The sequence below is a fragment of the Macaca fascicularis genome, chromosome 3 (genome assembly GCF_037993035.2).
Source record: "Macaca fascicularis isolate 582-1 chromosome 3, T2T-MFA8v1.1".
NCBI classification, from domain to species: Eukaryota; Metazoa; Chordata; class Mammalia; order Primates; family Cercopithecidae; genus Macaca; species Macaca fascicularis.
Window position 1 is genome coordinate 155,334,184 of NC_088377.1, and position 16,015 is coordinate 155,350,198.

The 16,015-nt window shown below is 33.6% G+C and overlaps 1 protein-coding gene across 2 annotated transcripts in view; it reads right to left on the bottom strand.

Moving 5' to 3' along the window:
- Window positions 1-2,420: 2,420 nt before the first annotated feature.
- Window positions 2,421-16,015, bottom strand: part of PPP1R3A (protein phosphatase 1 regulatory subunit 3A) — a 42,179-nt gene continuing 28,584 nt past the window's right edge. For both annotated transcript variants that reach the window (XM_005550563.5, XM_074036609.1), the window contains exons 2-4: window positions 10,463-10,521; window positions 10,240-10,364; window positions 2,421-8,330 (exon numbers count right to left, since the gene is read on the bottom strand). In XM_005550563.5, coding sequence (XP_005550620.3) covers window positions 5,913-8,330; window positions 10,240-10,364; window positions 10,463-10,521 — 2,602 coding nt within the window. In that variant the 3' untranslated portion in view covers window positions 2,421-5,912. The remainder of the gene's footprint in view (window positions 8,331-10,239; window positions 10,365-10,462; window positions 10,522-16,015) is intronic.

Genomic DNA, 16,015 nt, shown 5'->3' on the forward strand with positions numbered 1-16,015 from the left:
TGGTTACTAGGAGTTTGAACAGATGGGATAGATAGAAATTGTCAGAGACTGGCTAATGGGACACAAAATTACATCTAGATAGGAGGAATAAATTCTATCATTCTATAGTACTTAGGGGGAGTAGAACAGAATTTACTACAATTTATTGTTTATTTTCAAATAGAAGAGTGGATTTGGAATATTCTCAACACAAAGGAACGATAAATGTTTAAGGTGATGAATATGCTAATTGCCCTGATTTTATCATTACACACTGTAAAAATGTATAAAAATATCACTGTAATCATAAATATGTACAATTATGTCAATTAAAAATAATAAAAGAAAAAGATTATGAAAATATGAAAAACATAATCTATCTTTACTTTCTATTTTCTTTTCCAACTTTCAAGGAGTAGAAATGTATTTAAAATATTTTCACATATTTATGAAGATAGGAAATAATCTTTTTATTCCCTTCTTTAGGTAGGACTCCACCATTTCACTTAAAAACAAAGAAATTGTATTTGCATCATGAAAAGAGGACAATTGGATTTTCCAAATATTTATTAATTGGGAATCAATTTAATATGTAGAAAAATATAATCTTTTTAGTGTGTATGTATAAAATGATTTAAATGTATATTTCTATAAACACTTTATGCTAAAAATGTTTACAAATTCTAACATAAAAGCTTCCTACATAAAATTACTAAAAGTAGGTTATGGGTTAAGTGTTTACAAAGAGAATTTCTAAACTCAATGATTTTTAAGCACCATCTCTCTGCTGTTTGATATTAATTTTATAGAGTTTGTCTTTAAGGAAATTTTAAGTCTGCTTCCACTCAGAACCAAGTCAATCATATACAGGATTATTGAATTCTACCATATAATAGACATTTTTCTGACTTTTGTTTGAACCTTCAGATACGAGTTGCCAATAGTCTTAAGCTGTTACATGACATGCTACCACATTTCTAGGCTACGTTTCTTTCCTTTGAACTCTGCCTCAAAATTAGGCATGTCTTTGTATTAACATTTTAATTTCATATCTGAGTCTGATACTGTGAATCGCATCAAAAATGAACCACCACACATTACATGCATCACTACACGAAGTATTAGTAGATTGTGTTCACTGCCATTTGTGTGTATGCTGGTGGGTGGGTGCTCATATATTAATCAAGAAAATGCTTTCTTTTTTAAAAAACTCCACTGATTATTTTTTCTGGCTGTTCTGTTTACCCTAAAAGTTGACATGCAGAACAGGTGCAAAACTGTAACATCAGCCATTTTCAAAGGGCATGGCAGCAGTTAAGAAGATTGAGTTTCTTACACTTTATGTCTTGTGATGTTTGTTGGTTTTTAAGCTACTGAGCTACTTTATCTGAAAACATGTCTTGTTCTATTTTCACCTTAGCCAGTGAATTCAAGTTTGCGTTATTGTTCCTTTAACATATAATTGGTATTTTATTCTCCATGAAATAAAGGGAATGATTCGTGTGCTAGAAAAAAATTATAAATATAATAAATCAACTTAATTCTTAACAGAAATGGAGAGAGAACGATGTTTCTTTCCTCCCTACCTCCCAAATCCATTGTACCATTCTGTCCTTTTTTACTCCATGTCTCTGCCTTTTTCAGCCTTGTGTTTGGTAGTTTACTAAAGCATTCTAGTTTTGATTTGGTTAAATTTATTCCTTTGTAATCAGACCTCGGAGTATCCTGTCCGCATTTCAATAAAGACCTCACAGCAATTCAATTCTATACACAAGTATTGACTGAATATTCCTACAAACTAGACCTTGCAGTATGATAGAAAACCTTGTCCCTGTCTTGAATAAGCAGACAGTCCAGTTAGAATAATGAGTCAAATCCCTAGTGCATGCAAGAAAGTTAGTCAGAGATATGAAAATGGAGAGATCCTACTGACTCAAATTGCAGGATACTTCTAAAAGGCAGGGTGTTGAATTTCCATAGCAAAGTGTGCAGAACTGGATAGGAAGAGAGAAGTAGAGATAGCTGAAAGCGTCCTTTAGGCAGGGAGGCATACAAGAGCAGTCATGGAGGAACAGATTCCTGTGGCGTGTTCTGGGGATGATGTCACTGACTAAGGTAGAGACAGGGAGCAGTGGGAAATAAGGTTGAATGGTTTCCGTAGGGGTGTGAGTAGGAAGATGCATCAATTCTAACCAAGACCAGTAGTTTAATTAGGCATTGAAATCTGCTGCAAATCATATGTTGGAGGCATCATAGCTAAATTAAGGTAATTTTTCTATAATCTATTGTTTTACCCATGCCTCTTTTTATTATCATTAACACAAAGAACTGAGTATGTTAGGAAAAAGGGAGTTCATCACATTTTCACATTTGTTTCATATTTGAAAAATGAAAGTAATATGAATGCATTTAACAAATATAGAAGTGACACAAAAAAGTTATGCTTTTTAAAGAGTTGTTTGTTTAATAAGGTTTTAACAGCTAAAATAAAGACATTTCTTATAAAACATGATCATTCAAACCTAGTGAAAATTTAATTTGTTGTTTTAAATAGGTTTTGGTAAAGTGATGGAAACATGTTGGATTAATGGCAAAATCTATATTTAAAAGATGAAAAGTGAATTATGTTGCCATGATTTTTATCATAATTTCCAAAAACAGAAAAAAAAATAAGCAAATGAATTTAACCAAATAAATACCAGTAATTTTTTACTGTTCTCTTCATATAAGAGTACAGAGATAGAGGTGCTTGAAGAGTTTGGCTTCTCATTTCAGATCTTGCTGTGGAATCAGAGTCAATCCTATTTCTCAGTTCTACAGGAACTGACTGAGACACATTCAAATAACTGAATAAGATCTTATTGCATAATTCAATTTCTATATTCTCAGTAAAAATTTGAAAGTGAGAGATCACAAGAACAGAAATCAGTAGATAAATCTTCTTGTATCTATTCTAGTTCTTCTGCTAGTTTATTGTTTTGCATTGCTTTTTTGGTTCATTTATATACAAAGAATGAGTCTAATGAAGATAAAGAGCTGGTGTTACAAAATAATACTCATGACTAGAGAAAAACATTAAGTATTATAAATGCTATTTGGGAAAAATATTTTCCGAAATTTGGCATGGATATTTTTATTTTCCATTTAACCAGCAGACTGGTTTGAGATAACACGTTAAAGATGGGCCTGCTTAATAAAATTATATATATTATTTGAAATAATTCACTATCGAAATACTGGAGCTCAGCAGGATACCATGGCTGCATTAACCCAATGTTCTTTTATGTTGAAGGGTGACTGTCATCTCATGGGCTTATTTTCTTTTACCTTGAGAAATCTGTTGTGATATTGATGGCCTATACCGATGTGATTTTTTAAAAAGATAATTGTTTTTGCTACCCATACTTACTTGACTTGCAAATATTCAGAATTTTGTTTCTAAAAGTCAGGAGCCCAGCAAAATGAAAGATGAGGTGATGTTTCTTACCCAACATATGAAGCAGATGTGTGATGCACCTCTCTAAATCTCCTGCCATGCCCTCATTTGGGCCTTAACTGGTACTTGGAGAGACACAGTGCAGGCAGCTATGCTTATAAAGATTACTCTTGCCATATGTTTCACAGGCAGATCTCCATTAACCAGGGGCTGCTAGTACTCCGAGATCCACTTTTCTTGCTCGGCATAGTGATGTGACCAAAACAGGTTGCAATAATCCATCTCTTCAGATATCAATAGTTTCATAGATTCTTATTTTATTTCAAGGTCATAAGTAATGTTTGGAGATGCAGTTGAATCATGAATTATTTCTTCATTGAATTCAGAGAAATACACAATTAAGTATTTCGAATCTTTTAAAATTTGTTTTGTCATATTAAAAATGTATAGGAGATTTGGTAAGTTAATATTACCAAAAGTTAAATAAAAGACATAAAAGAAGTTATGTTGTCTTTTAAGATAATAATTCTAGTTAAGACACCTGTGTTCATAATATAGTGTTCTCTGCAAAAATGAGATATGGCATGTTGACTAAAACCCTTAAAGGTAGAATTCAAAAACTGAGCCATTAAGAACTAAGGAAATCCTAACCTTAACTTCATTGCAAATTAGACCTGTCAACAAAATTATCAGGATAGCAATTTTAGAGATTATTTCTAGGTACTGATTACAGTACTTCTCTTGTAGTGAATGAAATTCTGCCCTCTCAATCAAATATTTGCCCTAAGTTCTACTTCAGGATGTTTGTATTTGGTCAACTAAAAAGATGAAGTCAAGCATTCATTTTCAATGGGACTTGAGAGTAGTATGCAATTAGAGGATTTGGAAATAGTTATGTACCTAATAAAAATTAAGGAAATCATTTACTACCAGATGAAAGACAGTATAAATGTTTCATTCTTATTTTGTCTTCCCATAAATGCATATGTCTTAGCTCTATGGGATGACATATGCAAGTTTTACTCATTGACTTTCCCCTTTCAGGTAAATAAACAGATTGCTTTTTCTATCTGAAAATCAGTGTTACATGTGTTATGAAAGAAGTTCCTATGAAAAAAGAACCAACCAAAGAGGCCTCCTCTGGGTGATTTTCTTCCATAATTTCAGTAACGACAAAAGTGTCACACTACATACCTATGCCTAGAACTAGCTATGCAGCATATCAAAGAAGTGCTATGCCACAGAACAGAGCACAGAATTTTGCATATAGTAGTCATTCCATAAATAGTTAAAATAAACTATGCAAATCTTTGCATTGCCTCTACTTGACTAAAATGAGTTTCATTATCATACAGACTTAACCATAGGTAATAACAGCAAAGTCACTGCTATACTGGATATTCATTTCTTCTTCAATAGATTTCCACTTTACCTATTTGCCTATTTAAAATTTTGAGTTATCTAACAACCTGATAATCATATAATAAATATCACCAAAGATTGTTTTCTAAATGCACTTTGGGGGATAATTCATTGTCTTATAATGAGAAAATATCAAAACTTTGTTTGAAGACAAAAATACTACCATGTGGAACAAATAGTCCACTTGGAATTTTTATTGTCATTTAATGCCTTATGCTTTATAGGTGCAAATTCATTCTGAAGCAATGCTTGTGGAACTTTTAATATACAGTTTCAATTCTGAATAGTTGACATTGAAATAGTTCAGCTGTATTACAGTCTTCCCTCACAGGAGAAAAGCATTGCTTAAAGACAGGCCACCCACAAAATTTTGCAGAATTGAAAGATAATCTCCCAATTGTTTCAGTCTTATCAGATTTTGCTTATGAACGCCCTAACTTTGTAGCTATAAAGAAGGTATAAGATACATATGTGTGTGTGTGTACATGCACATCCAGTGTCACACTCAAGTGAACAGAATATGTTTAAGTTTACATTTCAATGTATATGGGTGTTTTCTTAAAAATATGAAAGGTTGAAATACTGGATCAATGAATCCTGATAAATGATACAGTGTGAAATACAAATTTCATGTTCAAAACTAAAAGATCAAAAAAGTCTTCTGCCATTGTCCATGTTTTATCTGTTTTTTAAACCGTAGGGGAAACTATATACTCTCAGGGAAAAAAATGAAGCTTTATTGCGAGAGAAATGAATGTAAGAAATAGCACTTTAAGTAGCGAAGAGATGTGAAGCATTGCAACTTCATAGCCTGCTAAGGAGCAACAGCTGTACCTAATTTCAACTTGACTTGCTTCAGATCTCATATTCATATAGGTATTTAATGATCCAAACATAATGGTCCTATATAGAATAATTACTTATATGAAGGAGCAAACGTATTCGCGTTCCTTTTTAAATGATCCTTCAAGAGAAAAACTGCACTGGATCTTTGAACAATGAATAGTCCCATTCACCAGTCCAAATGTTTGGGGTTAAATAGCTTATCTTTTGAGAGAGAATAGTAGTGCTGGGGTTACTTCTTCTTGACAGACTCTTTTTGTCTACCCTCTTCCCAGGACAGCCAGGACAATGACAAAAGGTAGAATGCCAAGCCAATCATTAAGTCATAGTGGTAGATAGTTACAAGAAATATCAGAAACAAAAGGAAATAAGGTATTTTAGACTTGGTATATTTTGAAAACAAAGATTCGTTGCTTTGAGCTTGACTTTCCTCAGCAGGAAGACTAGTAGAAGCAGAGCTCTCAGATTCTTTTTCACTTGAAGAGCATAGTGATTGCCCGGAGCTTACTAATCCTTTATTTTCATGCCTTGCTTCTTCCATATTCTCAAGAGGTTCGCTGATTAAAATCATTGGCCCTAGAGATTTTTCCACACTACACTCTTCTGATTGGAAAGTCTGGCCTATGCATCTTTCTTTTCTACTACCTGACGTCACTATTCCTGAACTTTTGGAAACCTCTTCAGGTTTAGACTCAGGATAAGGGTGCTTCTCAATATCCTGGATTTCTCTTGTTGAATTACAAATACTTTCTGATTTCGTAGAAATAGGTTGGCTAGCCATGGTAGTAATTGCATTCTCTATAGCAATTGCCTGCTCATTAGTTGACACCAAAATTTCAGTATGTTTGGAAAAAGGAGAGCTATTCCAAGGAGCTCTATTGGTGTCTGAGTTAAAAGCAGAATGCACAGTGGCATCCAAGTCTGTTTTCTTTGATAATTCTTGAACTTGCCTATGATCTCTGTTTTCTGAAAATATCATTTTGTCTGTTGGTAACATTCCCAACTGTAAATCCAGTTTTGAAGTTGCTTTTTGATATTCTGTAATGACCCGTGAGGATTCTTCCACGGATGTTATATTTTCAGTGCCACATTTCTCCTTGTCATGTGTCTTTCTAGGATTGTACGTAGACATGGTTTCTTCCTTCTCCATTTCATCTACATGTACATTACAAATACCTAAATGTGATTCCTTTTCAAAATCATTGTCATAGATTACACCTACTGTATCTCGTTGACAAAGGGTATAATGTGAATAATCATTTCTCCCTTCATGTGGATCAAATGCTGTTTCCTTTACCTCGATGGGCCTGTCACTTCGTGCTGTCTCTTGAGGTAGCTTAGCAATTACTGCTTTTTCTCTAGCAGACATGCTTTCTGGAGTACTTTCTGATGTTGTCTTAATTATATAGGCTGTACCTGCTTCTGCTTTCTCAGTAATACCATGATCAGCTAGAGAAGACAGTTCACAGCACATTGTTTCTTGGCAGGTAAACAATTCTTCCGTAGTAGCTTTCAAACTCCTCGTATTATCTCTTTTTTCGCACGTGTCTTCACAATCTGTTTGTTCTTTGATATGCTCTGTTAGATCTTTGATATGCTCTGTTATGTTTGTCTTATTCTCTCTTGCTTTTCCCTGACTTTCCAGAACATTCCAACTTTGTTTATGCCGTGTACTATTATCCTTATCTTCAGAATCAATCCCACCTGATTTTTCTTCAACTTGAAACAGATAATCATTCTTCAAAACATTTCCAGTTCTTGGTGAACAAACTTGACCAGTTATCCCTTCTGAAGCACTGCCTTCATTGGTCAAATGATGATGCTCTGGGGTTAACACAGCTTCTTCCCAACTTGCATTTGTCCTTGGTGAATGAGACATGTCTGCTGTGATTGCCCAGGTGGGGATTGTGGTATCTTCGCTCAGCAGAGCAGTCAGGTCTCTGTTACTAGCTCCAATCCCTTCCACACTTATTTTAGGGTTGTCCATCTTCCTTTCTTGGTCATGTAAGATTGTTTGGAAATTTTTTCTTTGTTTTTCATTAACACCTAAATATATGCTTTGTTCTTCATCATCCTTACCTTTGCCATAATCTTCCTTAGAAGATCCTTCTTCTGTTGATTTGTCGAGATGTGCAGATATATCTGAATGGAAATCTCTTCTTAAACACCCCCAATCTTTTGTTTCAATTTTTTTAGCTCCTCCTTCATGCTTTTTATTAAGGTTTCCTGTCATTAGTTGATCTGAAGAGGGGCAAGGTATTTGCATTGTGCCATTGCCACGGGCTGGATTAGCATTATCATCCAGGACTTCTTTGCTGCCAGTGTGTAATTGCACTAGTTCATCACTACTAGTATCTCCCAATGATGGCCTGATTTCTCCCATATTTGAAGTAATTTCCTCTAAAGGTTGATGTGTACAGTCATTTCCTGAGGAATATTTTTCATTGCAGTAAAAATCTCCCTTTATGGAGCTTTCTGCCGATGAACTTGGAGACAGAGACCTTTGGAACAAGTCAGTGCACATTTCACCATGGATTTGCTTCTTCTCTAAACCCTCTGCTTTATTTGGAAAATTGACTGGATCTGTTGAAAATGTATTCCTTTCATCTCTGGAAGCAGTACTTCTGTTTCTTATTAAGTGTTGATTTATCTTATGGGATAAAAACAACAAAGAAATAATGACCATAAGATCATTTTGAATATGCAGTGAATTAGATAGGTTTTATTAACTCGGCTTGTAATTATCTGGTAGATTTCTTTGACTGATTTCATTTGTGGATTTCATATAAACTCTGGAAGCCAGATGTTTTGGGGAGATCCTTGTAGGCTATGACTGGGGAATGAGATTAGTAAGAAAGGGGGCCCAAATTAGTCATTCTCCTTCCCAGCTTCCAAATATCACATTGTATTATTCAACTATTCTTGCTTGTCATTGCACTTTCTCCTCACTTAGGCTATACACATTGATAGCTCCATGCTAATCAATTAGAGAGCAGCTTCCTGGGTGCCCCTTGCTGCATTTACACTTGCTGTAGGTGCCCCCATTACAGTTTCTCTTATTAATATGTTTTCTGCAAAGCCTCTGCAAACTATTAATAGCAAAACGTCACTCAAAGAAAAGTGAGGGAGTTAATGTCTCTGCAAATTCTGTTTTAATGACCCTCTGCCAACTGGTACTCAAATGTATTTGAGCTCTTCAGTGATGCCAACTGTCAGGATTTAACAGTGAGATGCCTGTTTTTTTTTTCTCCTCCTCATAACTGACATTTGCATGATCTCAATAATTATATGCAAATCTTACGTTTTCCCCTTCTTCTCACATAAGGCTCATGTTACTTGTCAACTGCACAGCTGTCTTGTAAGCCAATGCCTGTGGGTTCCGCAGATTTGGTTGTATTTCCATCTATTATAGAGCTTCATTGTTTTATGCATTAACGTCAGCATGGAGCAAATTAGCATCTAAATTACAGCTCCCTGTTCATTTATTGGATGTACAATCTCAGTAACTTCTAAACAAACTTTTATATTTGAGCCTGCTCATTGTAATGAGATGTATTGGTGAAGTATGTGATTTTTCAGGACCCTTTCATTATATTCTGTGGTTTGAAAAAAATGGCGATGTTAACTTTCAGCTGGTGAGAATTCTCACAATGGGTGACAACTTTGTAGTTTCTTAAAGTTGGAGCAAAGTAAATTGCATACTTTAGTGATGCAGCTCCCATATCACTATAGAAAAGGTGGAATATGTGGGGAAATAGATGAGCTCTATTTCTTTCCTGTTTCAGCACTGACACTTGAAGAGGCAAATGTCATTTTAATCTTAGGTGATTATGAATCCATGTATTCCAATGATATGAGGTCCATCCAAATACAGTAAAGGGTAAATTGCATTATGTGACTCATTTACTCCTATTTCTTCCTTTGTGATAAAAGTGCTATCTAAACCATCCCCCTAAAAAATTCCAAATAGATTGAATGCTCACCAAGTATGAAATTTATAACAAATTTAATACTAAATTGTATAGTACTGAATTTGTTTCCTGTTTTAAAATTATGGCACAGGCTATTTTCTTTTTACTTGGTAATTTAATACTCTACAATGATATAGAACTTGGAGATTCTCACAAGGATGGAATTTTTAAAAATGCTGTTACATGTGAGAATCATAGACTTATAGAGTTGGACAGGACACTAACAGTCCTCTAGTCCAGCCCTCTCATTTTATAGACGAATTTGTGCTAAGTATACACTTGTCACAAAGATTAGAAATGCACATCAGGATAGTGCTACCTCTCCTGTAATTCCTACAAACTATTACTCAGAGCCGCTGGTAAATAGATAAGAAATGAATGTCATTAATTTACCACTGCAGAGACCAGAAGCAACATACAGAAATCAAAGTGCCTTGTTGATCAAACTAGAGATGCAAGGACAGAATAGGCTGTGCTTTCACATTTGCAAATTATATTAGTTGAAGCTATTGAAAGACAGGCATTGCAGCATCTTTGAAGCAGAAATGGATTCATCTTCTCTAATACCGTGGCAACCAGAACACTTACCATCAACTCTAATTCTTTTTCATTATGTTCATCATGTTCCCTGTTTACATCTTTTACATTTTGATTACTGGCTTCCAAATCTTCCTTGTCCTCATGAGAACAAACGATTGCCGGGATAGAGGTATCTGAAAAGTTAATATAATTGTGCCTATGTAAGATTGTTTTAATTGTAGACTTTAACAAAAGGGACAAATTTGGTTTTAAAATTAATGAAGAATATTACCTGTATTCTTTGGATTCTCAAAGTTATTTTCTTCTGATGTTACTGATGATTCTTCTTTACTGTTAAATTTAAAAGAAAATGTTATATGTTTTTCTGGGACTGCATCTTCTAAGTATTTTTATTCAGGGGGAAATTCAATCAGTAACAAGCCAAATAAACATTATATAACTTTCTTATTTTCCTATATTACTTGGCATTTTTTTTTTAATAAAAATGATCTTTTTGGAATGACGTAATACTAAGTATTGGTTGTAGAAAAATTTAAAAATAATTCAAACATGCCATATTTCTAAACAGAGTATGTTTCTCATATTAAAACTTATATAACCAAAGTAAAAATACATGTAAATGTAGATTATTCTATCTTCAATGGATTTCATCTTTTCAAATGAGAATGTTTTTCTCATGGCTTAATGATAACATTTTATGAACTGAAAGTCCATTTGTGGTCACAGAAATTGCTAACATTTCAATTAATTTTTTGTGTTCCAGTTTACTCAAAATTCTTCCAGTTGGACTAACATTAACTCTCTGTCCAGAAAAGCAAAAAAGAAAAAAAAAAAAAAAAAAAACCCACCAAAAGTAAAAGTAAGAAAGAAACAAGTGAAAAAAACTGAAAGGCAGCTAAACTTATACTCAGTTAAAAGACTTTATATATGTACTGCCACAGGCCAATTTTATAAGCAAGACTTTGGATCATTTATATGCAAGCATACACTTTCCTTCTTTAAAATGATTTGGGTTACATTTCCTTTTCTAGCACACCCTGCATACTGATTATAAAAGACAAAACCTTTTTCTTTCAAATGTAATCTATTTGTAGTTGTATTTGTGGAGTCATTAGAATTTAGATTTGTCCATGAAACTCAGTAGGAAAAATGTTGGTAAAAAAAAGCCCACTTTGTGTATAGTTGTCACAAGTCAATTTATAAGAAATATTTGGCCCAGTATACACATTTTCTTGTACTGTCTCAACTGAATTTCCTTATGGTGACTGTTCTCAACCACTTTTCTGTAACAAAAGAAATCTGGAAAGTTGGCAATGGCTGATGAATTTGTGTAATAAGAGTCTAGCCTTCATTGCATGAGCAGTTCTGATCCAAATCCCAGGAAGGCCAATTTTATATTCACAAATCATGAGAAATTGAAAATTCTTCCATCCTGACCATGCAAGAAGATAATTCAGTTTTATATATTTTTATGATTCATAATTTTACTTTACTAAAAACATTCAGTATCTTTAGTGGGCCCACTTATAGAACATAATGCTTCCATATAAATATAATCTTATTAGAAAAATATACTGTTTGCATAATTGATACTGACTTAATTTATAAACCCATATTGCTTAATGAGGTCAAAAACTATGCCAAAGTTTATTTTTATGAAATCCAACAGCAGGCTGACACATCTTTCCTTCTCCATGTATATAATGTTTATGTGCTTAAAAATATATAAACCATTAAATAGCATTTATTTATTCCTTCTTCATCTCTCTTCCCATAAAAATACTGAAAGTATTATTTGTAGAAGAAAAATAGTCAAGGATTGTTGGTTTTACCTAATCAAAATGCTATCTATCACTTCTCTAATTCAATTCTCTAAAACAGTTTAATTCTTAAAAAAATGATCGAGTCAAAAGGACAGGAGCCTGCTTTAACTTATTTGGTGATAAAATAAGTATTCAAGTATGTATTCTTATGTTAGTGTCTTAAAATGCAAATATAGAAATACAGGAGAAAAACTTCAAATTCAGGGACAAGTACAAAGAAAAGTAGAAATAAATGCAATTTAAATATCATATCGAATATTTATAAACAAAAACAGAAAATGTGTAACATTTCTATGGGGAAAGTAATACAATTATATCAAAGAGTGTTAAAGAAGATCCTCAAAAATTTGATCAACATACCATGTTCATAGATAGAAAATATTATGAAGATGTCAATTCTCTCACAAATTGATCTACAAATTTTATACTAATCAAAACATCAAAACATTTTTTATAGAATTTGAAAATATTATTCTAAAAAGAAAAATAAAGGGCAAGTGATAGCTAAAATGTTTCTGAGAAATAGCAGGGAGGAGGAATTTTATCAGATTAAGTATTTTTAATGAAGATTTATTTATTAAGGTAGTGTTATATTGGTAGAGTAAGACAAACTAATAAGACAACATTGAGAGCTTAGAACCTTGGTATATGACAAATGGTATATCCAGAACCTTGGTAAATGACAAACATACTATGTCAGACAATAGGAAATATGGTACTTTTCAGTAAGTTGAGACAGAGAAAATGGCTACCAGTTGGATTTAGATCTTAAATGTCAAAAACCTTGAAATTCTTAGTTGAAAATATATGTGAATATCTTCTGGACCTAACAGTAGGAAATATTTTCTTAAGAAAGAAGAAAAAAAAAAGATTTAAAAAATTGGTCAGTTTAACTGTAGTAAAATTTAAAATGTTTATTAAGAGACTATGCAGTAAAAATTAAGTTACAAAGTTGGAGAAGATGCTTTCATTACACAAAATCAACAAAAATAAGCATCAAGAATACATAATGAACTCCTACAAATCAACAAGAAAGCACAAACAATTCACTGTGTGTAGGGGGGCAAGGGTGCAGACATATCAGAGAAGAGGAAACACATGGTCAATAAGTACATAATGGGACGGTCAGCATTGTTAGAGAATAAATGAAATCAAGACTGCAAAGAGTTATAATTTTATGCTCATTTAATTCATTAAAAATTAAAAATATGTTAATACCAAGAGTTGAAGATGACTGAAGCTGTAGGCTTTTTAAAATTTTTTTTTGAGACAACATTTTCCTCCGTCATCCAGACTAGAGTCCAGTGACGCAATCTTAGCTCACTACAACTTCACCTCCCAGGTTCTTGTGCCTCAGCCTCCCAAGTAGCTGGGATTACAGGCACAGGCACGTGACACCACATCCTAATTTGTATTTTAGTAGAGATGAGATTTCACCATGTTGCCCAGGCTAGCCTTGAACTACTAAGCTCAGGCAATCCACCTGCCTCAGCCTCCCAAAGTGCTAGGATTACAGGCATGAGCCACCACACCTGACCCCCCAGGCTTTCTTATACATTGCTTATGGGAGAATAAATAGGTACAACCACTTTGAAAAACAATTTGACTGACATTATCTTCAAAATTCAACATTTATATAAATGATGACCACTACTTCCACTCCCAGGTGTATACCCAAGAGAAACTCTTGCATATATTACCTGAGATATCTAAAGGAATGCTCATGGTGTCATTGTTAGCTGTATAAGTCTTGAACCAACCCAAATCAACAGAATAGATACAAAACTATTAATATCACAAAAAGGAGTATGATACAGCACTCAAAATTAACACACCACAGAGACAAACAATATGGATAAATCTTAGCAATATAATTTTAAATGAACGATTCCATTCCAAAGTACAGCAGAGAACTTTTTTTTTTTTTTTTTTTTTTGGAGACGGAGTCTCGCTCTGTCACGGCCTAGGCTGGAGTGCAGTGGCCGGATCTCAGCTCATTGCAAGCTCCGCCTCCCGGGTTCACGCCATTCTCCGGCCTCAGCCTCCCGAGTAGCTGGGACTACAGGCGCCCGCCACCTCGCCTGGCTAGTTTTTTGCATTTTTTAGTAGAGACGGGGTTTCACCGTGTTATCCAGGATGGTCTTGATCTCCTGACCTCGTGATCCACCCGTCTCGGCCTCCCAAAGTGCTGGGATTACAGACTTGAGCCACCGCGCCCGGCCAGGACATTCTTTTTATTAAGCTAAAAGCTACCTATATATGTAAATAAAATTACTTGTCCCTTGCTGTATACAGTTATAATATAAATTATACAGTTATAGCTATATATGCCTATATATAATATTTAATATATTTATATAAATTACAGAGTTATATATAGTTAAATATAACTTTATAATATATATGGCAAGGGACAAGTAATTTTATTTACATATGTGTAGTTTTAGCTTAATAAGAATGTCCTCTGTTATAATACTTTGGAACTGTTCATTTAATATTATATTGATAAGATTTATCCATACTGTTGTATGTCTCTATGGTTTGTTATATATTATAAATTATATTTATATAGCAAGTGATAAGTAATTTTATAATAAACAATTACACTAAAAATAACTTGATTTTTATGATATTATGGCTATATCAGGTGGTGATATGGTTTGACTGTGTCCCCACCCAAATCTCATCTTGAATTGTAACTCCCACAATTCCCATGTGTCTTGGGAAGAACCCAGAGAGAGGTGACTGAATTAAGGCGGTGGGTCTTTTCTGCACCATTCTCATGATAGTAAATGAGTCTCATGAGATCTGATGTTTTTAAAAACAGGAATTTCCCTGCACAAGCTCTCTCTTTGCCCACTGCCACCTATGTAAGATGTGACTTGCTCCTCCTTGCCTTCTGCCATGATTGTGAGGTCTCACCAGTCGTGTGGAACTGTGAATCCATTAAACCTCTTTCTTTTGTAAATTATAGTATGAAAACAGACTAATACAGGTGGGTCAAATTAGGGGGAAGGAATCAGGAAATGAGAATTCAGTCACTGTTTTGGGTGGTTGTTTTGCAGGTGCTTATTAATAATTTGAAATATCTAAATAGTTCAATTCTAGTTTCAAATAATTTATGAGGATAGATGGATTACTCTCTGGCCCACATTAGAGGATGTCTATTAATAAAATGCCACTCTGAAATTCAAAGTGCTAGTCATATGACTAATTACATCTAAAGAGTTGAATTCAAGAGCTTTAGAACATTTGAGAAAAAAGACAAAGAACTTGATGGTTGATGATGATAGGGCCCAGAACCATGAAAATTGTGACATGAAGAAAGTATACTTTTGAATATCTCTCATTTCCCCTTTATGTTCCTTGAGTTCTTTTTGGTAAAGGAGAGTTTCGTATTTTTCTGTATTCACAGTGGCTAACAGTGCCTGAAACATAATAGTGACATAATAAATGCTGTTGAGTCAATAACTGCACAGCATCCTTTCCATCCTCGCTTCTCCTCTTTACCTTTTGCCAACATTACTGTGACAGTGTGCTTCTCTTATTTCCTCGTCTAATTTCAGAAAATAATCTAATATTTTAAAATATGTACATTTTTATCTTCTAAGACTTAAAGTATTACCCCTCAGAGTTCAGGACAATGTTTTCAATTATGGAGTCAATAATGAGTCAAGATTTAAACATAATTTTAAAATTATTATAATTTTAGAAATTAAAAAGTAAAAAATTAATTAATGGAACAATACTTTGTTTCCACTCTACCTTAAATTATATAATATAGTCATCTATATTATTTAATCATGGTCTCTATTTTTCTAATAGATATTTTAAAATAATCCACGTGTCATGAATTATAACAAACACTGAGAAATTGAAAATAAATATGCCCTAGTTTCTTATCTCAAGGAATCTATAATGTGAAGATGGAAATAGACATATCAACAGGTAATTATAATTACTATAAGTGATAAGTACTATAATAAACAATGGTATATGAT